The sequence below is a fragment of the Triturus cristatus genome, chromosome 9 (assembly GCF_964204655.1).
Source record: "Triturus cristatus chromosome 9, aTriCri1.1, whole genome shotgun sequence".
Classification (NCBI taxonomy): Eukaryota; Metazoa; Chordata; class Amphibia; order Caudata; family Salamandridae; genus Triturus; species Triturus cristatus.
The window spans coordinates 19228926-19250864 of NC_140592.1; the positions used below are offsets into that span (position 1 = coordinate 19228926).

The window sequence follows — 21939 nt, forward strand, 5'->3', positions numbered from 1 at the left end:
CTACTCTGTTACTCTATGCCATTCCATTCTAAAACACTCTACACTACTCCACTCTGTGCTACTCTACTCTGATACTATATGCCATTCCATTCTAAAACACTCTACACTACTCCACTCTGTGTTACTCTACTCTATGATACTCTGTGCCATTCCATTCTAAAACACTCTACACTACTCCACTATGTGCTACTCTATGATACTCTATGCCATTCCATTCTAAAACACTCTACACTACTCCACTCTGTGCTACTCTACTCTATGATACTCTATGCCATTCCATTCTAAAACACTCTACACTACTCCTCTCTGTGCTACTCTACTCTGTTACTCTATGCCATTCCATTCTAAAACACTCTACACTACTCCACTCTGTGTTACTCTACTCTATGATACTCTGTGCCATTCCATTCTAAAACACTCTACACTACTCCACTCTGTGCTACTCTACTCTATGATACTCTGTGCCATTCCATTCTAAAACACTCTACACTACTCCACTCTGTGCTACTCTACTCTACGATACTCTATGCCATTCCATTCTAAAACACTCTACACTACTCCTCTCTGTGCTACTCTACTCTGTTACTCTATGCCATTCCATTCTAAAACACTCTACACTACTCCTCTCTGTGCTACTCTACTCTATGATACTCTATGCCATTCCATTCTAAAACACTCTACACTACTCCTCTCTGTGCTACTCTACTCTGTTACTCTATGCCATTCCATTCTAAAACACTCTACACTACTCCACTCTGTGCTACTCTACTCTATGATACTCTATGCCATTCCATTCTAAAACACTCTACACTACTCCACTCTATTACACTCCCCTCTATGGCACTCCACTCTATAACACTACACTCTGACACTCTGTATGTATGTAAGCAATACTTGTATAGCGCAGCCGCCACCCAACGGGTATCCTGGCGATTAGATTACCAATCAGCCACTATGTGTATCAAATCAGAGTACGTGAGGATGTAATCTCTGGGTAACAGTCTGGTTTTCAACGCCTTCCTGAAACGTGACAGGGTGTTCACTTGTCTAAGCTCCAGAGGCAGAGCGTTCCAGAGTCTGGATGCTGTGAAGCTAAAAGATCTTCAATAATCCTAGTGAAAAAATAGGGTCTAAGGGAAAGAAGTATTTATAGACCTGCCCAAGTTCCAATCCCCTACTGATAAACTATACACACAAAACAAGAACTGGGGGTCTAATGCCAAACAGCACAAAAGTGATGAACAGAACTAAACCTACGTGCAACAAACCAAGCCAAGCCAAGAGCAGAGCATGGATGACCATCAATCTTACTCGGAGGACAGAGCAAATAGTGAGAGAAAAGTAGCTCTCATGATCAATCATATCATCTGGTGATCCAACTATTGGCAGAGGTGTGTCCCTTGATCACGGGGGCTGCCTCGCTAGTTTGAAGCTCTGTTGCTCAGTCGGGCTGGTGAGTGTTAACCAGCGAAACACCAGGTGTAGAGAGTTGTAATGAACAAGGATAGTAATCCTATGAAGTGCAGTGCAAAGAAAAGGAAACGGTGAGGACTAAAAAAGGTTGTGTAGAGAGGATAGACCTTAATATTCCAAGTGCTCTGCACACCTTGATTAAAAGGGTGTAACAAAATTATAGCAGTGCTAACAAGTGACTGCTATATAGAGGTCAGCATGTTTCAGCCATCCGGGTTTTACTGCCCACGGCTTTCGTCGGGACCTATGTTTCACTAAAACATGCTACTGCAAAAGATACACTTCTAAACGTGAAAAGTGACCACACATATCTACCATGTATGGGGTCAAATAAGATTGAAATGAATACAACCTTAAACAATCTAAATCCTCTAGATCGCAGGGTGTAGTCATCACCCCACGTACTCTGGGATTGTACCTCACCTACCCTGGAACCTTGCTCGGGTGTGGGAGGCCCCACTCTATCCGTCGTTGCCCCAGGGCTAATCGAGCTGGATGGGAGGCCTCTATATAGCAGTCACTTGTTAGCACTGCTATAATTTTGTTACACCCTTTTACCTCTACGACACTCTATGCCACTCCATTCTACAACACTCTACTCCACGCCCTCCACTCTATACCACTCTACTGTACGTCCCTCCACTCGTTGTCCCCGCACTGTATGACACTCGCCTCCACTCTGTGCCCCTCTACGACACTCTATGCCACTCCATTCTACAACACTCTACTCCACGCCCTCCACTCTATACCACTCTACTGTACGTCCCTCCACTCGTTGTCCCCGCACTGTATGACACTCGCCTCCACTCTGTGCCCCTCTACGACACTCTATGCCACTCCATTCTACAACACTCTACTCCACGCCCTCCACTCTATACCACTCTACTGTACGTCCCTCCACTCGTTGTCCCCGCACTGTATGACACTCACCTCCACTCTGTGCCCCTCTACGACACTCTATGCCACTCCATTCTACAACACTCTACTCCACGCCCTCCACTCTATACCACTCTACTGTACGTCCCTCCACTCGTTGTCCCCGCACTGTATGACACTCACCTCCACTCTGCGCCCCTCTACGACACTCTATGCCACTCCATTCTAAAAATACTCTACGCTACTCCACTCTACAACACTACCCTCTACGACACTCTACTCCACGCCCTCCACTCTATACCACTCTACTGTACATCCCTCCACTCGTTGTCCCCGCACTGTATGACACTCCCCTCCACTCTGTGCCCCTCTACGACACTCTATGCCACTCCATTCTACAATACTCTACGCTACTCCACTCTACAACACTACACTCTACGACACTCTAAAATACTCCCATCTATGACATTATACCCGTCCACTCTACACTCCTCCACTCTACGCCCCTCCATGACCCTGTATTCCAATCCACTCTGCTCCACTCTATGCCACGCTACTCTACAACACTTTATGCTGTACTATGACACTTTACTCTGCTCCAGGACACTCCATTCCACTCTATCACACTTAACCCTACGACACTCTACTCCACAAAACTCTGTCCCCCTCCACACTGCGACACTACTCCGCTCTTTGCCACCGTACTCTACTCCACGATACTCTACTCAACTCTACTCCACTCTTGTTCACTCTATGCCACTCTGCTCTACTCCACCCCACAACACTACGCCACTCCACTCTATGCCACTCTCCTCCACTTTACTACACTCTACTTCACCCCACTCCAAGCCACTCTCCTGTGCATCACTAACTTTTAGCCATGCTGAACAGCAGCCACTCTGGTGGACATCATGGCTAAAACGCATTGGCAAAGGCAATAGCTCTTGAGTAGGCGAGACCTATTGGCTTTGCCAATGCTTTTTGTTTTGGGGGCACAGCTTGGAACGTCCAGCTCCTCTCTTTCTCCTTACTGAGCGCACGCCACCTCTCCATCGAGTAAGTGCTTGACACTTGATTGGTTGCTGATCAACGCTCTGGTTGCACGAGTGCTTTTAGCAGTGATTCATAGCGCCTGGATGGCCCTTCGGGTACTTGTGCGCTTATCAAAGCCATACATTGGTGTATCAAGCCGCTTAAAGAGACAAAACACCCCGAACCTCATTCATCTCCAACAAGTCACTGGTATTACAGCAACAGCCTCAGAAATAGAGATTAAAGCCGCGCGGGGAGGGCCGTGCCACCCCAAGCCCTGGGGCTGCTGCAGCCCCCTGGTCTATAGAGGGGCCCCTCCTGATGAGCACCGCGGGGCAGTAGATGGTAGACTGAGCAGTGCCCTATCTGGGTGCTAGCCTCGCACCTCTGAACACCCCCCCCCCCCGTGTGTGTGTACGTCTCTTACCAGAGCCCAGGTGTGCGTGCACAGCTGTGTGGGGGCTGTTCAGTCCCCCCCCCCCCCACCCCCTTGCCTGAGGCTCTGCAGGTTTGAACCCCCGTCGCTGGCACACGGCCACGGTTGGCACCAGGCCACAAACACACACACACACGAAGGAGTAATGATGGCAAATCTCTGTGTAGGTAGAATATCTCTTCCCGGGCTGGGCCTCACCCGAGACTTCTGCTCTAAGTACCGCCTGGTGCTGACGGCGCCTGCAGGGACACGCGCCGGTGGAAGGTGCACACCCTGCTAAGAGCTTGGCCAAACTCCAGGCCCCTCCTGCTAACATGAGCCCACCCACGGTCTGTGGCAGCTGTGGGGGTAACGACAGGGTGGGTAACCAGGGCCCTGGGTGAGCAGAGCAAAGGCCCAGAGTGGGTAGTTAGGGTCCTGTGTGGGAGCCAATACCCAGGGTGTGTAACCAGGGCCTTGGGTGAGCTAGGCAAAAACCTGGGTGGATAACCAGGGCCCTGCGTGAGCTGAGCAAAGCCCCTGGATGGGTGTCTAGAGCACTGGGTATGCAGAGTAAAACCCCAGGGTGGGCAACCAGGGCACTAGGTGAGCAAAGCAAAGCCCCAGGGTGGGTAACCAGGGCACTAGGTGAGCAAAGCAAAGCTCCAAGGTGGGTAACCAGTGCCATGGGTGAGCAGAGCACAGCCCAGGCCAGGGCCAGGGCCCTGTGTGAGCTGAGCAAATCCCCCTGGGTTGGTAACCAGGGCCATGGGTGAGCAGGGCACAGCTCCAGGCCATGGCCCTGGGTGAGGTGAGCTGAGCAAATCCCCCCGGGTTGGTAACCAGGGCTCTGCGTGAGCAGAGCACAGCTCCAGGCCAGGGCCCTGGGTGAGCTGAGCAAAGCCATGGGGTGGGTATCTAGGGCACTGGGTCAGCTGAGCAAAGCCCCAGGGTGGGTAACAAGGGCACTAGGTGAGCAGAGCAAAGCCCCAGGGTGGGTAACCAAGGCCTTGGGTGAGCAGAGCACAGTCCCCCGGGTGGGTAACCAAGGCCTTGGGTGAGCAGAGCACAGTCCCCCGGGTGGGTAACCAGGGCTCTGGGAGAGAAGAGCAAATCCCTGGGGTAGGTAACCAGGGCCTTGGGTGTGCAGAGCACAGCCCGTAGTGGGTAACCAGTGCCCTGTTTGAGAAGAGCTGAACTCCCACCGTGGCTAACCAGGGCCTTGGGTGAGCAGAGCACAGCCCCGGGGTGGGTAACCAGGCCCCTGGGTGAGCTAAGCAAAGCCCCCGGGATGGGTAACCAGGGCCCTGGGTGAGCAGAGCAAAGCACGCGGATGGGTAACCAGGGCTCTCGTTGAGTAGAGCAAAGCCCCAGGGTGGGTAACCAGGGCCCTGCGAGAGCAGACTAAAGCCCCAGGGTGGGTAGCCAGGGTCCTGTGGGAGAGCCAAGGCCCAGGGTGTGTAACCAGGCCCCTGGGTGAGCTAAGCAAATCCCTGGGGTAGGTAACCAGGGCCCTGGGTGAGCAGAGCAAAGCATGCGGGTGGGTAACCAGGGGTCTCGTTGAGTAGAGGAAAGCCCCAGGGTGGGTAGCTAGGGCCCTGTGTGAGACCCAAGACCCAGGGTGGGTAGCCAGGATCCTGTGTGAGACCCAAGACCCAGGGTGTGTAACCAGGGCTCTGGGTGAGGTAGGCAAAAAGCTGGGTGGGTAACCAGGGCCCTGGGTGAGCAGAGCAAAGGCCCAGATTGGGTAACAAGGGCCCTAGGTGAGCAGAGCAAGGCCACGGGTGGGTAACCAGGGCCCTGGGTGAGTAGAGTGAAGCCATGGGTGGCTAACCAGGGCCCTGCGAGAGCAGACTAAAGCCCTAGGGTGGGTAACCAGGGCACTGGGGGAGCAGAGCAAAGCCCTGGGTGGGTAACCACGGCCCTGAGAGAGCTAACCAAAGCCTAACCAGGGCCCTGGCTGAGCGGAGCAAAGCCCCCGAGAGGGAACCAGAGCCCTGGGTGAGCAGAGCAAAGCCCCTCGGTGGCTGTCTAGGGCACTGGGTGAGCAGAGTAAAACCCCAGGGTGGGTAACCAGGGCACTAGGTGAGCAAAGCAAAGCCCCAGGGTGGGTAACCAGGGCCATGGGTGAGCAGAGCACAGCCCCAGGCCAAGACCAGGGCCCTGGGTGAGCTGAGAAGATGCCCCCGGGTTGGTAACCAGGGCCCTGGGTGAGTACAGCAAAGCCCCGGGGTGGGTAACGAGGGCCCTGTGAGATAAGGGCTAAGCCTGTGGGGTGGGTAGGGCCCTGGGTGAGCAGAGCAAAGCCCCCGGGGTGGGTTGCCAGGGCCCTGGGTGAGCAGAGCAAAGCCCCCGGGGTGGGTTGCCAGGGCCCTGGGGGAGCAGAGCAAAGCCCCCGGGGTGGGTTGCCAGGGCCCTGGGTGAGCAGAGCAAAGCCCCCGGGGTGGGTAACCAGGTCCCTTGGTAGGCAGAGCAAAGCCCTCATGTCCGCGTGTTTCAGGGCTCGGACACCCTGCGCAACAGACGTCATCAGACTGACGTCAGATGGGGACTGTAGAAACGCTGTCACACCGTCATCCAAAAGCCAGTGAGTGATGTCAATGGTTGGCTCGATGGAGCCGACCCCGAAGAGAGAGAGTGACCTGTAACTGAACTACCCAGGACTGGAAGTTTGGTGCTCTGCTAAGAATATCCCCCGAGCAGCAAAAAGACTGCATTTCAGGAAAGCCCCCACCTCTCAAAGGGCAGTCGGGTCGGTGGGGGCTGGGGTGAAGCCAGCGGGGGAAGACGTGATCACTGTGGTGTGCTGCGGGTGATGGTCCGTGCAGAAAAGAAAGGGCAGCTCTGGCGCAGAGGTCACAGCCTGTTGTCTCCATCAGTATCTAATTGAAGTCTGTTCAGGGTACCCCCGAGGGCGCATGCTCTGTCTGTGGTACCCCCTGACACAAACTACAGCTTTGCGTTCTGTGACGGTACTTTCGGAGTTTTTATTTTTAATGTTGAAAGTGTTGAACATGCTATAAAGTAACCATAACACACTATGTTGATGCGCGCTTCAAGCGTAACATAAGTGCTGGTAATTCTGTGCACAACTTTACAAGTAAATAAACAGGGCTTTGATGACGCGCCCTCCAGGCGCATCTCGGGCGCAGTTTTTGAATTGTATGTGCAGTGCACGCTAAGGATTACACATTATTATAAACGGGTTCCTGGCCCTTTCCAGCAGTATGTGTTATATTCTGTGGATCACTTCATTAGAGCCACATGTATGTTTGACACTTGGGGGGGGGGGGTCCCCACTCGTCTCTCATGCGCCACCACTACCTTGGTAACCAGGGTTACTCCAGGCTCTGATCCCCAGGGCCCCTGGTGGGCTGGCCCGAGCCCTCAGGGAATGTGTCACACAACAGGCTTGGAGCTCCTCTCCCGGGGCGAGGGAAACGGAACCGCATCACTTCTTACAAAGGAAAATACACCTGGGAAGCCAAGGAGGTGAGCTAGTCGCTGAAGGTTTTATTCAAATACACATTGGGGAGCCCCGATGCCACCAAATGGCTACTTCAACTGTCTAAAGGTCAGGGGCGAAGCTACGGGGAGGGGGGTGGGGGGTGGCGGTTGCTCCACCCCGCTTATAATTCTATTCTCTAGTAAATAGTTGGTTACAGGTGTTTTCAGTCGGGTATGGTGAGGAGTCTGTCGCATTTCACCTGGGATTTTTACAAACACCCACAGACAAAAATACACATACACACCGTCTGTCGTCTGTGTTTTATAGGTCTTAAAAAGTGCTGGTTATTTGACCAAATATTGTATTAAGTGCCTCTTCCAACCTGTTCTCCGCTTGCTTTCCACCATCATTTAAACCTCCCCTTTGGGCTGCTTCTCTTATAATGTATTTTAACAGGATCGCCAGCCTGGCTGTCGGAACACCTGAGGCTCACCCCCCCTAATCTTACTGACCGAGCTACACCCCTGCTAAGTGTGCAAACTGATTGGGGCCGCTTCTAGTAAAGGTTCAGCGGCTGCCTGTGAACATGAGGTCTGCTGGTAAAGGCAGTGCCAGGCAAGAGGAAAATAAAGAATGAATGCATGAATGCTCTTTTGCAGGGGCAGAGCGAGCTGCTGCGCTGTGATTTGCCTGAAGGTGTCCTTCTGTATTTTAATGATGTACATTTGCTGGTAGAGCTTCAAATGTGTGTGCTTGTTTTCCTGTTGCCAAGTGGACAGTTGTTGAGACACCTGCTGCCCTATCCTGTGTTCAGCCAGACCTAACCCGTTCTCTCTTCCTCTCACAGAATGTTCACCATGGATCCAGACACCTTGCTCCTTCCGGTGCTCTGCGTCCTGGGGACCCTCCTCCCAGGAGCACTGCCCTACGCCACCTTCTCCTACAATGACACACACTTGAACCACCTGACCGTAGACCCTGACACGGGCACCCTGTATCTTGGCGCCACCAACTTCCTGTTCCAGCTGACGCCAGACTTGATGGTGCAGAACGCAGTCCAGACTGGCCCCGTCTTGGATAGCAAAGACTGCCTCCCCCCAGTGTCCAGAGAGGAGTGCCCTCAAGCCCGTGCCACCGACAACTTCAACAAGTTACTGCTGGTCAGCCCGTCAAAAGGGCATCTCATAGTGTGTGGTAGTGTCCACCAAGGGATCTGTGAGAAGCGAAGCCTGAGGTCCATCAACGAAGTTATCTTCCGTCCGCAGAGGCCTGTAGACACCCAGTATGTGGCCGCCAATGATCGCAATGTAAGCACTGTCGGATTGGTTGGGCGCGCTAAAGATGGCTTGCCCCTGCTGTTTGTGGGGAGAGGATACACCAGCAAAGGGGCAGGTGGGATCCCCCCCATCACCACGCGGAACCTGGATGTGCACCCGAATGTGCCCTTGGGAGATGCCCAGGCGACAGAGTCCCACTACATCTTCTCCTATGAGGATACCGCCAAGTTGGCCGTTGTGGGTCGACTCTCAGAGTACAACCACCATTTCATCAAGTCTTTTACGCACAGGTCTAGTGTCTACTTCTTGTTCTACCGTCGCGATCTCAAATCGCAGTCACGAGAGTACAAGACCTACATCTCTCGGATCTGCCCTGATGATTCACACTACTACTCCTACGCGGAGCTGCCACTGAGCTGCAAGGGGAAGGGCAGGTCCTATAACCTTCTGCAGGCGGCTTACGTGGCCCAGCCAGGTACCAAGGCAAGGAGAGGCGTGCGGACCACGCAAGGGGACGTTCTGTTTGCAGCCTTCGCGGCATGGCAGGCCGCCTCAGGAAGGTTAAGCGAGCAGTCCGCTCTCTGCATGTTCAAGATGGAGGAGATCGATGCTCTGATCAACCAGACGAGAGACGTCTGTTACACCAAGAATGGCCGATCGGAGGACGGGCTGGAGGTGGCCTACATAGAGTATGACGTGAAGTCCAACTGTGTGCAGCTGCCCTCGGTAAGTGGCTTTTTTTGTCTGATACATCTGCATTGGTCCTATTTTTGGTTAATACATGATGTAAATTTGAATCTTCAATTGCTTCCCTACAAGCCCTGAACTGAGACAAGATGTAGAGATGTGTCTGTGATGTGTTGTAATTTGATGGAATGATACCAGTTGTGTTGCTATAGCAATCCAAATATTATGTGTGAACTTCTACTCATTTGCACATATTACGACTCCTATCGCTCTCCTTGTCTAGAGGGGGAGGGGACAAGTAACTGAGCTATAATGTCATTTTGTTCCTGAAATCATTAAATAAATATAACAAAATAATTCAAAATGTATTCCATTATCACGTGGAAGCTTTCACATTAACAAGGCACATTGTGGTGCTGCACTGTGAAGAATTTATTAAAAGTGATAGTTTTGCACACAGATAGCTTCCCTGCAATCTTACAAGGCACATAAAGGTCGGAATTGTCTTGCTTTGTGATGTTATAAGTTTGCGTACACAGCCGTAGACACCCAACAGCAGTGTCTCTTTGCCCTGAGGTTATCGTTGTCAAGTACTGAAAAGTCTCGAGGGCCACCTCTTCATGAATACTGCGTAACCCCTTTCAACCATCCCTGTTCCGGCAGCGTGGGGTAGGTCTGCCGCTCGCAACGCGGTCTGCAGGTGACACTGTGAATCCACGTGTCTTTACCTGTCGGACACTGATGGGGCCAGGCTATTTTAGCCGTTAGGTGGTCCATCACATCTTTGGGTACTCCACCTTTAGATGTACTGCGTGGTAATTTGAGGTTAGTTAACCTGTACACCACGGTGTGTAGATTTAAGGTTCACTCCTTGGTCCTGAGGAATTGCCATTAGATCACTCTGTCGTTAACCCCTTCGCCGCGGCACGAATTCCGCCGCGGCGCTGGGGGGGTTTGGGGTCAGCGCGGCGCCGCCATGCTCATGACGGAACCACGCCGTCATGAGTCACGGGCGAGCTGTGCTCATGACGGCGTGGTTCCGTCATGACTCCGCCCACTTGCATTGATCGCCCGCACAGGTAATCAGTGCCGCGTGGGCGGAGCGGCCGCCAATGGCCGCAGCATGACGGAACCACTCCGTCATGAGCACACGGCGCCCGTGGCTCATGACGGAGCCCCTCATAGGGTGCCCGTCGGGTATTGCAGCACCAACCCGACGAGGAGCAGGCCCTGTGATGAAGCATGACACCTAGCTGGCTGCGTGTGTGAGGGCCCGAATTCCGAAAGGAGGGATCCCCTTTCCCTTCCTCCGCAGTAGGACCACCTACCGTTCCTGTTTTGTACTCTTCCCCATTTCTTACTGACCTAGTCAAGATCTGCATACCCCTTTTTGGTAGTGTAATCCCTTTCAACATCATGTTCCACACCCCTCCGCAAACCGATTCATGAACGCACTGGGCAACTGAAAGCCAATGTGAACTTGGTTCAGAAGTAACTGATCTAGTTATACTGGTATAGGAAGGGTTCATTTGGATTCCTCTGGAAAGAACACTTAGACAAAAATATGTGTATGTCTTTAGTCGGAAGTTGCCATCCTATACCTCACTTCGCCTTATGAAAGCTAAGGTGTGACCATTTATTGCTCAATGGAAGAAAACGCTTACATCTTCAAAAGCCTCACTCAACGAACTACATAGGACCAGATCTTAGGACTTCCTGTCTTGGCTCTCGGAAGCCATTTACATCAGACGCCCGACCAATACGTTGGCAGTCTAGAGTGGTCTGTTGTTACCCCCTGGATGAACTGGACAGATCACTCCACGCACTACCCAAGGCCATATCCAGATCATTGGACTTCCAGTCTTGGGTCTCAGAAGCCGACTCCATCAGACGCCCGACCACTACGTTGGCAGTCTGGAGTGTGCTACTGTTACACCCATGGACAGACTGGGCGGATCACTCAATGCGCTACACAAGGCCAGATCATAGGACTTCTTATCTTGGCTCTCGGAAGCCGACTCCATCAGACGTCCGACCACTACCCTGGCAGTCTAGAGCGCTCTTCTGTTAGCCGCAGGCACTGACTGGTAGATAAGATTAAGAACACTTTTTGTGGTCGCAGACAGTGGAGGGGGTGCAGCCATTTAAAGGCGGTGAATGCTTTCACACACGTGGCACATGTACTGCTCAGTGTATGTCTTCACAGCAGGTGGTCTGCTCAGTGCCTCCATGCAGAAGACATTCTTTACTGTGAGCCCAGGTCACCTGGGTTGGGAAGGAGACTCACCGCCTCGTCCTCTCTTGCTTTTCTTAACCCTTTATATTGCGCGAGGCTCCAGCCTGTTCTGTTTGACACTCTGGCCCACCTACTTGTATAGTGTCATTTTCGTAAAGTCAAGATAGTAAAATAACAATTTTAAGGACTCCTGGCCTTATTCAATGTATTCTATTTTTGAGTCAAATGTGATCCATTTTTTTAATGGGCAAAACAAATGATTGTTTCGAAAACCAGTCAAAAATGGTCGTAATCGTACGCGTTTTGAGCTCTGGTTCTTTGCAGGAATAGATTTGAGTTTCAATGTAAAAGCCTTAAAAACAGAGCAAACTGCTACAGCAGGAATGTGGGACCCACTGGGCATCCAATAATAATCCACATTTGTAAAGCGCCAACAATCACACGTAAGGGTCTGTAGGCGCTGGGGGCCGTCGGGAAGATTAAGCAAGCTATTGCCCAGAGTCACATGGTGCTGGGCTAATCTGCCGCCGGCGCCGGGGATCGAACCGTGATCCCCAGCTTCCGGAGTCAGTCGCCCTGGCCGCGGCGACACACCTCTTCTAAAGGGTTCTCCAACAGCTGCTCATGTCAGTGAGATCTTTTAACATCAAGTAATAGCTAAAGATTATAGCTTCATTGATTAATGATGGACAAGTATCAATGAAGTCTTAGTCATCAATGACTCATTTCCAATGGCTGTTTTCAGTGGGTTGTGGTGAGAAGACACATAGTTAAATCTTTCTCAACAGTCGCGTGTTAGTAACAGTGGCTCATTGGATGCCCATTGTAGCCACTGCTCTTCGCGGTGGCCACAGAACCATCAACCTGCAGACTGTGCCAAACAGGCAAACACAACCTTGCCACAAAACCATGTGGTGTCCGTGCACGCGGACAACATGTTGGTTTATCTGTCTGTTCCAAAACACTCTGCAGATATTAACCACTTGAGTGCCCATGACGAGATGGTCTCGTCATGGGCCGCAGTTGCGCTGTGCCCATGACGAGACTATCTCGTCATGAACCCCGCCCGCTAATGAAAGGGCCGGCACAGGGCGGGGAAAGGGCGGGGCACTCAAGGGGTTAATGGACAAATGGATCAATTTAAACTACAAACAGGCCTGTGTGTACACCAACAAACTCTTTGAAAATATCAAGGATCCCCTGTAAAATATATACGTCAACTCCTAGGACAGGGCAACAAGCATAGTGAGTAATAACTTCCAAGGCAATCGTTGTAAGATAATTATCACAATAAATGTCTATTTCAAAAGACAAAATTAAAATTTGTCTAAAAAAGCACTAAAAAACACAGTGTACCACAGTAGATGATTATAACTGCCGCATTATATTTTAATGTACTGTTTGATTTTTTTTGTCGTGTTATTGTTTCAGTAATTTAATTTTTGTGGTTGTTATACACAAATTTTATGGTGTATCAATGTAATAATAGCAACAATAATAACCAGAGAAAATTGGATTTATTTTTACATTTTGGAAAAATGTGTTCCTCTTTTTAACCTATGATTGTTTCATGGCCAAAAAAAACATTTTTATATAACAAATTATCATTTCTTTATAATAAAGAAAAGAAGTTTATTTTATAATCATCTACTGTGGTACACTGTGTTTTTATTGCTTTTTTAGACAAATTTTGGTTTTGTCTTTTGAAATACATTTATTGTGATAATTATCTTACAACGATTGCCTTGGAAGTTATTACTCACTATGTACTCCAACGGCGACGATTATGGTTCTTCCCAAACCGGTCATAAACCCGCTGGAGGTTCACTCGTATCACCCCCATCTCCCTGCTCCATCTTGATTGCAAGATACTGGGCAGAGTGCTGGTTAATCGCCTGCTCCCTATAGTCGTCGCCTGCTCCCTGTGGTCCAGTCGTTGGTTCACACTGACCAATCCGGATTTATACTGGGTCGCAACACCTTTCTGAACATCAGCCGGCCTCTCCGCGTATTGCATAGTACTCTGGCAGACGCTTTTGCACAAGTGGCGGTCTTGCTGGACATAGAGAAGGTGTTTGACTCCCTGAGCTGGGATTTCATTCTCTTGACACTCACCCACATAGGGTACAGCCCGGGCTTCCTCGGTTGGGTCCGCACGCGCTATGCTGTTCCATTAGCACGGGTGTAGACCGGCCAGATGATCTTCGAAACCTTCAATATCGGGACGGGCACTAGGCAGGGCTGCCCCCTGTCCCCACTCATCTTTGCATGGCCAGGGATCCGCTGGCTTGTCACTTTCGTTGTTGAACGTTGCACTGCGGCATCCCGGAAAGCGGTACATTCCATGTGATTTCATTGTATGTAGATGACACCCTGGTTTATCTCCTTGACATGGGGTCTGCACTCCCTAACCTAATCCAAATGTTTCCGGCCTAAGTGTGAACTGGCCCAAATCCTGCTTATTTCCCCTAGTGCCTAGAATGACTAAACAGTGAGTGGAGCCCACGGGGAACCGCCTACAGTGGTGTTATGACCTCTTCGAATATCTCGGAGTGTGGATATAGTATACTGAGCGTGATCTCAAAGAGGGCGACATTAATAAAGCCGTTGGTTCGATCCATCTATCCTTGTCTTCGGGCGCTCGTTCCTCCTCTCTCCGTTGGGACCCCTGGCCATCTCTAAAATGTTAGTACTACCCGGACTGCTCCGCTTCTTTGCTGCCCTCCCACTTGTACTCCTAAAGTCTTTCTTCCGCACCTTAAATGGATTATTACTTGAATTGACATGGGGTGCTGGCAGGTGCAGAGGTGCGCTTAATACGCTGGAGGAAGGTGGTTTTGGGGCACCCAATTATGAACTTTACTATGCTTCAGCACAGCTGCAATAGCCGCTCGCCTGGCTACGCGCACCGATTAGCCCTGAATCGCTGCTCATTCGCAACGTGTTATGCAGTGTTAGCACCTACACCTGTCGTTCTGACTTTACCGTCTGCCCTCAGGGAGAGATGCTTCAGATGTCAGTAGCCCGTCCCTGCTGGGGCAGATATGTGCACCGCAAGAGGTGGAATACGTAGGGATATATCTCACTAATTACCGCGCTGAATTGATACGTTCAAACCCTGGCAGAGCTTCGGAGAACGTTACCAGCCGCGTCACAAGATGGATATCGCTCCCATTTTCTCTGGCAGGACGTACGTCTCTCATTAAAATGATTATTCTCCCTAAACGTTTATATTTATTTCCGAATATACCATATGACCCTGGCAGGCATTTCTTTACAACCTTACGCATTGAATTGATTCGACTAACCTGGGGTGGCAAACAACCTAGGGTGAAATGGGATATGCTTACCAGGCCCTACTCCCAGCGAGGGTTTGATATCCCCAATCTAGAACTGTACTATATTTGCGCCCAATCTCACTACGCACACTACTGGTTTCATCCTCCTAAATACATGCCACAGGTGGCAGCGGAGCAATGGCTTGCAGACCCCATACCCCTGGAAGGGGCCATATTGAGCACACCTGGACCCCGAGAAACTGACCCTACATCGGTTACATGTACGGTGAAAGCTTGCCAGCATAAAGCCAGGCGTATGCAAGCTCCCGTGTGTAGTCGCCTCTACTTTCCCTAGTACATCATCCAATGAAGCCAATATTACAAGAAGGGGCCTTTAAAAAGACTCGCGCTAAGTTTAATATAACATGTTGGGGTGATCTATATTTAAACGGAAAGTTCCGTACACTGCAGCAGATGTTCACTAAAATGACACCCTCTCCCATGGACATTTTTTATATGTCAGATTGAGACCCGGTATGAAAGAATATGCGCCTTCATATCTGCAGGAACCGCAGGAACTTACCCCACTACATGCAATATTGCAATTCGATACGGCTTCACATGAGGTATCTACATTGTATCGCAGCATATATGCCGATCGAGCCCCAGAACAATGCACTGCACGGGAAACATGGGCTACAGACATTGGACAGGAAATAACGGACAAGCAACGGTTCTACGGTTGTGCGCAGACAGAGCAAATATCCTCTAGCAGTCGCCTACGCATCACGCACTATAAGTTCTTGCACCGCACTTATTACACTCCGGTCAAAATGTATAAATGTAAACTGCGGGACAATGATAAATGCGACGGGTGTGGGATAGAGATGGCGGACTTTCTGCACATTGCCTGGGAGTGCGATAATATAAAGCAATATTGGCGCTGGTATTTTTGGCATCGCCTCCAATTCAAGCTTCACCCTAGGTAGCTCTGCTGGGATACACAGAGAACATAGACGTGGGTTACCAACGCTTTGTATCTCTGGGACTTTAGCATGTAGATGGGGATGGGGCAGGGCACCTAAGTTTAAAGATTGGATCAGAGATATGATCTTTTGGCAGGATCAAACGGATCAAACACTTGCATACGCTGAACTCCTTCCATTAGCTTCACGTCCCAGAGACATATGGGACCCCCTTAAAGCATATCTACTCGCATACCAAATGGATACCATGAGTAACATACAAATGCATTAACACACGCCAGTTGCTCGTGGACCTTGAGCGAATGAGATGCAGAAAGAGTGCGCAGTTGACTGGAAGTATAAAGCTTTACTCTAAAAACTTCAGTTAGACTGTATTGAACAATTAATGAGCAAGAACGCCTAAATGTAGACCTATGCTTATCGGGCTGCGATGAACACTGCCATGTATTTTATGTCATCATGCACAATGTATAAGTATATAACTACCCAAGTGATGTGTGTATTGTACTTGTTTTATGTTTAATAAAATCTCCGCTCCCCCCAAAAAAAAGATCTGTGCACCCCAGTGGCCCCCACCTTCTTTCCTCTCCTTTAGTCACTATTTGGGAAATTGCCGCACATGCAGGCTGTGATCCAAAGTGTCAAAAAAGGGGGTGGTGATGGACGGAGCATCAGAACCAATCAAACACTCACACCCAGTCAACAGATCTGGGTTTGATCCATCACCGTTCTTTAGACCACTCTGCCACCCCAGTTCAGACATGGCCATATGCAAATCAGTCTGACCCTGTGCCTCATAGGAACAGTCCAGCCCGAACTGCCAAGCCATGCCTTCCCTGGACCGGAAACAAGCTTCCTAGGACCGGTTTCTGGCATTTCAGCCGTCTTCAGCCAGGATAGCTTGACTCCAGTGGCGTAGTTAGCACGGGTCCCACGTCTGGGAATACCCATCCCACTTAGGGCGAAAAGCGTTACAACAAACAAATGATGGACGGAATGCTGACAATGCAGGCATTCTCCCCCAGTCAAGAGATCTGGGTTAAATCCATCGTTCTTTTGCCCACTACGCCACCCCAGTTCAGACATGGCCATATGCAAATCAGTCTTGACCCTGTGCCTCATGGGAACAGTCCAGCCCGAACTGCCAAGCCATGTCTTCCCTGGACCGGAATCAAGCATCCTAGGACCAGTTTCTGGCATTTCAGCCGTCTTCAGCCAGGATAGCTTGACTCCAGTGGCAAAGTGAGCAAGGGACTCACGTCTGAGCATGCCCTGCCAACTTATGGCGAACAAAGCGGTAAAGAGTCGACATTGCTCCTTGAAAGGCTGGGAGATTGAAAACGCAGGAGACTTTTATAACGAGGGAACTGTCATGCCCGTCCAGGCCATGGCGGATACTTATGGTCTGGGAGCTGGTCAATTCCTCACCTATCACGCTTTACAGCATGAGTTGCGAGAGACCTGTAATGCTGGGATTCAGAACCAACTATTTCAGTGATACCACACAAGGTGTTATCCACAATGGGTACGCGGCATGCCATCGCGTCCCGCAACACTTCTATTAACCCCCTCCCGCCTGCTCTCACAAATGGAGCTTGTGGGAAGTGGGATGCTAGGCTCCAGCATCCTCGGACGGATGTGGCATGGACTCAGGCCCTTCCGATAGAGAAGTGGCTCTTCCGTAACCCTAGGTTCCATTTTACTCAATTTAACTATGTGTACCAAACCTAGCTATCGCCTCCCCCATACACTGCATTTTCCCGACAGTCTTTCCTGAGTGTCTGTTGTAAACAACTAAATGCTGATTTTTGTGTCTCGCTGAGCTAGCGCTGGAGCGCGCATGAGCTCCTCGCTCCGTGAGACTTATTGTCGTCGATACACTTTCGGAAGGGGACTTGATGCCCCGCCCACCTTTTTGGTTTGCTGGCATCACCCTCCATGCTAAACGCTTGCTCACGATTGAAAAGGAGGCTTCTTAGTCCCTCCTGGTTACCGCCCTGTCTCCTTTTGTACCCCGCCCATCCGGAATGGATCTTTTACTTGTGGCATGACATGGTGTTTTTTTTAACTTTAAAACTGAGTGCGGCGCCACTTCACGGACTCCGCGCTCGGTTTATTTATATATTTCTTAACTTTAACACTGAGCGTAGCGCCCACTTCAAGGACACCGCGCTCAGTGTTGTAGTTAAAAAAATTAAAAACTAGCGCTGTGTCTTTCAAGCGGTGCCACGTTCAGTTTTAAACTTAAGCATTTGCAATGCAATCCGACCTATTGCACTGCAAATGCTTATTTTTAGTAGGCCGCACGGGGTCAGTCTTGTGGCCTCGCTGACTTGTTTACATTCTGTATCTGGACTGATTCCAGTACTGATGGCGGGTCAGCTGGGCGAGTATGCCGGATTAAAGTACTTACCAGCTTCTCTCCGTGCTCGGTTTTCATTATTGGTGTTGAACGTCGGTCTGTACTTTACTGTCAGCACGGCACCATTTTTTTTCTTTTTTAACACGTGCTCAGTACATCACAGATGAAAGCAAGGATAGCTTGAATTAAGGTACAGAAGGGGACGCATATACCGCTCATTATCACAGGCGCCGCAATCGACCCGTACCTAGTTCACATCTTGGGGGGGGGGGGGGGGGGGGAGAGAGAAGAAATGGGTGACGCGAGAGTAACGTGGTCCACTCATTTACGTTGTGGGTGAATCACTTCAGATGGCTCCGCCCGTGTGCACGCAAAGCTCTTCACAGACTAGCCCTCGTCTCTGTTGTAATCATTGCCCACGTCAGGGTGTACAATGTTTTCAACAGTGAGGTGAAGTCTGTGACTCATCGCCTGCTGTTGGGCGAGATACCCCCGCAGCGGTTCCCAATGCCTGTAGCTCTTGATGGCGGGGGTTGTAGAGTGGCCCATACCTCGTAGTGTTCTTTACATACTGCTAGGTCTCGTGACCAGGCTTTTATTCCAGGCCCGCGTGTTCCGCCCGAGTGCAGGGCTATCCAGGCCAGCTCTGCTGTATAGCGCTCCTTTTCTTCTGACCTTTATTCGCGTCAAGAGGCCGGTGACCACCTGGAGCGGCACTCGTCTTTCCTGTAGCACCGCATTGGAGGACAAGAGAGATGTGTCCTCCAATAGCTCTAAACTGGGAGGAGGTATTTCTCCGACAACCTGGATCTGATGGTAGAGCAACATTGGTGCCCCTCCCACTCCCGCGAAGGATATGAAAGTGTGTGCACGCTGCACTTGCATTGGGCTGTTCATTCATTCATTGGGCTAAGCTCTGCTAGATGCTCGTCGGGCAAGCTTCCGGAAAGAAGCAAGACATTTCTTCCTTGCCGAACTAAATGTAAAAACTCTTCAACTTGCAACGTTTTGGGGCCTCAACATCTGTGGTATACGCTCATGTGGGGAGCATATCCTTGGGCGTTGCTACTAGTCTGTGATATGCAAACATAAGAACAAATCATTGGAATGTTCTACCTGTGATATGCGCACAGAGATATTGCATATCCTGAAATGCAGCACATTGCTGTGATACGCTCACAAATTCCTCATTTTATTTATTGGAAGATCTTGGCTAAAGAGTCTCTTGAGGTTGATAAAACACTTATGGTTGCTATACTGTCACTGTCTTTTGGCCATTTATATGGGGGGGGTGTAATATTCTTTAACTATCACAAATTGTGGGGGAAATGCGGTTTTATCCACCACCCTTTTTAAAACAATGGGAAACCCTCTACGATCCGGGTGAAAAGAAAAATCCATCGCATATAGGAAGGCTGTCGATGCCGGTTGGGACACATAAGAACATATTTCTTCATTGTCTGGCCTAACATGGCGGACGTGTACTAGCTCCAGTTCGTCACCATCTGACATCATCAACAGGGGAACGGGTGACTTTCAGGACTAACCGGCGTCTGGGGCTGCTGCAATCTTTGACCGAAGCAGTTCGGGGTACCTGTAGCAGGAATTACAGCGGGAGTGGGCCGAGGCCGCTTGGCCGGGGCCTTTTAGGGTCACGGCCCGAGAGAACAGCAATCGGGACGCCACCAGCCTCTATACAGAGATGAATCTGGATAGATGAGAGCCCCATTCTGTTACTTGAGATATGGAACCCAGGTGCGGGATCTATGGGCTTGGAGTGCCTAATATAGCTGTGCACTGCACTGAACATGCAGCCAGAACCCAGAGGCGTGCTAAGCACCAGGTGATCGGGGTCCTGACTAGGCTGGCACTGTGCCCTGCCCTGCTGGTTTCTTGGCCTGACTGGTGGTGCTTTCCATCCGCCTCCCACTTCTACCGGGCTCCAGCCTTGTCACCCTCAGGCCTCCTTCCCCCTAGTTCTTACCCGAGGACTGAGTTGCACTGCTGGAGTGCTACCTTGCGTGTTACATGCCTCGCCTTGGCTTGCCCATTGTGGGGGCCCTGCTGCATTCAGGGGTGGTCTGGCGGCCCGCTGCTAGAGACAGTGGGCCACATCTCAAAATACAGGTGCTAGTCATATGGCAGTGGCCACCCCATCTTCTCCTGCAAATGGGCAGGGTCAGAGCACCGAAGGACACCCCCAGAGCCCCTAGGGGGAGCCAGGATGGCACAGTGCTAGAGAGCGCTCTACCTCTGAGGTACACCACCAGACCTTCTGGCGTCATCAGTTGAAGAGGCGACAATGGATAAACTTGACCAATTCCTGGCAGCCATTGTTGACACCTTTCGGTATGTTTAGCTGGTGTTAAATGTGTTTCATTGGCATTGGAAAGGTTGTGTGGCTTTCTATTTTATTTATTTATTTATGGCACAATCCGTTCCAAACCTAAAACGAGCATTTGCAATGCAATAGGTCTCGCATTTACGCAAGTTTGAGCTGTTGGCATTATAAATGGCAATGCATTTAATTTATTTTTTGGTTTTGAAAACCTAAATAAAAGGCATTGTCATTTACAATGCCAATAGCTTAAAGTGGTGTAAATGCGAGACCTAGTGCATTGCAAAGGCTTGTTTTCATATGGTGTCTTCCTGTGTGGTGTTACACCCAGTACGGCAGGAGATGACAACTATGGTGCCTGAGCTGTCCTCACATTCCCATTACGCCCACACCTGACTGTTGCCTGCTGAGATAACGCTCTCGGGCCAAGGGGGACGAACCCGTTCATTGCTTTATTGATCTGGCATAAGTGTTGTTTAAACTTCCAAAAGCCCTGGCATGGAAGGCCTTTCTCTCCCAAACTCAGCCGTTGGCTCAGTGTGTTGCTGACATGGACCAGAGCAGCAGTCCATATCGTCCAACTGCCTCGCATGAAAGGCGACTCGCGCGTGGATGGGGAGTGCTGGGAAACTTTCCTACTTAAAGACTTAAGGTAGAACCTAAGACTGTTGAGCGGCCACCATGAACCACACGTTAGCACTTTACACAGCTGCTACACAATCATACTGAGAAAACACTCTCACCCCTGGCCGATGGGATGTGCGGGGACACGCGTGCCGCTCCCCCCATGGATTACATGTACTGGGTCACATTGCCGAAGCACCAAGCGTACACTGACTGGCTTTCTCCTCTCCCCCCTCCAACTGAGAGGGGTGATTGTGTGCAACTCTTTCCCACCATTGGCTCCTCTTGGTACTTTCACGCCCACTCTACACGTGACCCTCTATACCTACAGACACTGTTGGCGCTATAGCGGTTTGGTTTGCCCTCATTTTTCTAGGTCTCGCCTAGGCAGCGCGCATGCGCTGCCTAGGAGATGACCTTTAGAAATTGGTCTGCTCTTTTAAAGTACTCGTGCTGGCATCCACCTGGCGGTGCGCGTGCTAATTGAAAACAGACGGCCTGCGTGCCGCTGCTCGCTCTCGTGGATGCCCACACAAGCATGAGTGCTTGACTAGGCTTGTCTAATTAGCGTTCACTGTCGTGCTTTTTGGAGCTCGCATTTTCCCCTTTAACTTTTTTATGTGAGCAGCGACGCGCAGGGTCCATCTGATTTGTAATGAGCTTTCACTTTCGTGCTTGTTTAAAAATTGCTTTCGGCCGGTGGCAGGCTTCAATCGGCACCCCCACCTCGTCATCTTTTTATTTGTTTCTTTACCTCAGCTGCACACGAGTCTCACATATTCGCCTTTAACCTTTTTTTTTTTTTTTTGTTGACTTTTGTCCCCCCATGCCCTCGGAAACTATTAGACCTCTGGCTCGAACTGGGTTCCCCAGCATCAAAGTGCCGCTCCAGCCATTATACCATATC

At 50.5% G+C, this 21939-nt stretch overlaps 1 protein-coding gene across 1 annotated transcript in view; it reads left to right on the forward strand.

Annotated features, from left to right (window-relative positions):
- PLXNB1 (plexin B1) overlaps window positions 1–21939 on the forward strand; it is a 469341-nt gene that overhangs the window by 209336 nt on the left and 238066 nt on the right. The window contains exon 3 of the mRNA XM_085624251.1: window positions 8092–9247. Coding sequence (XP_085480377.1) covers window positions 8093–9247 — 1155 coding nt within the window. The 5' untranslated portion in view covers window position 8092. The remainder of the gene's footprint in view (window positions 1–8091; window positions 9248–21939) is intronic.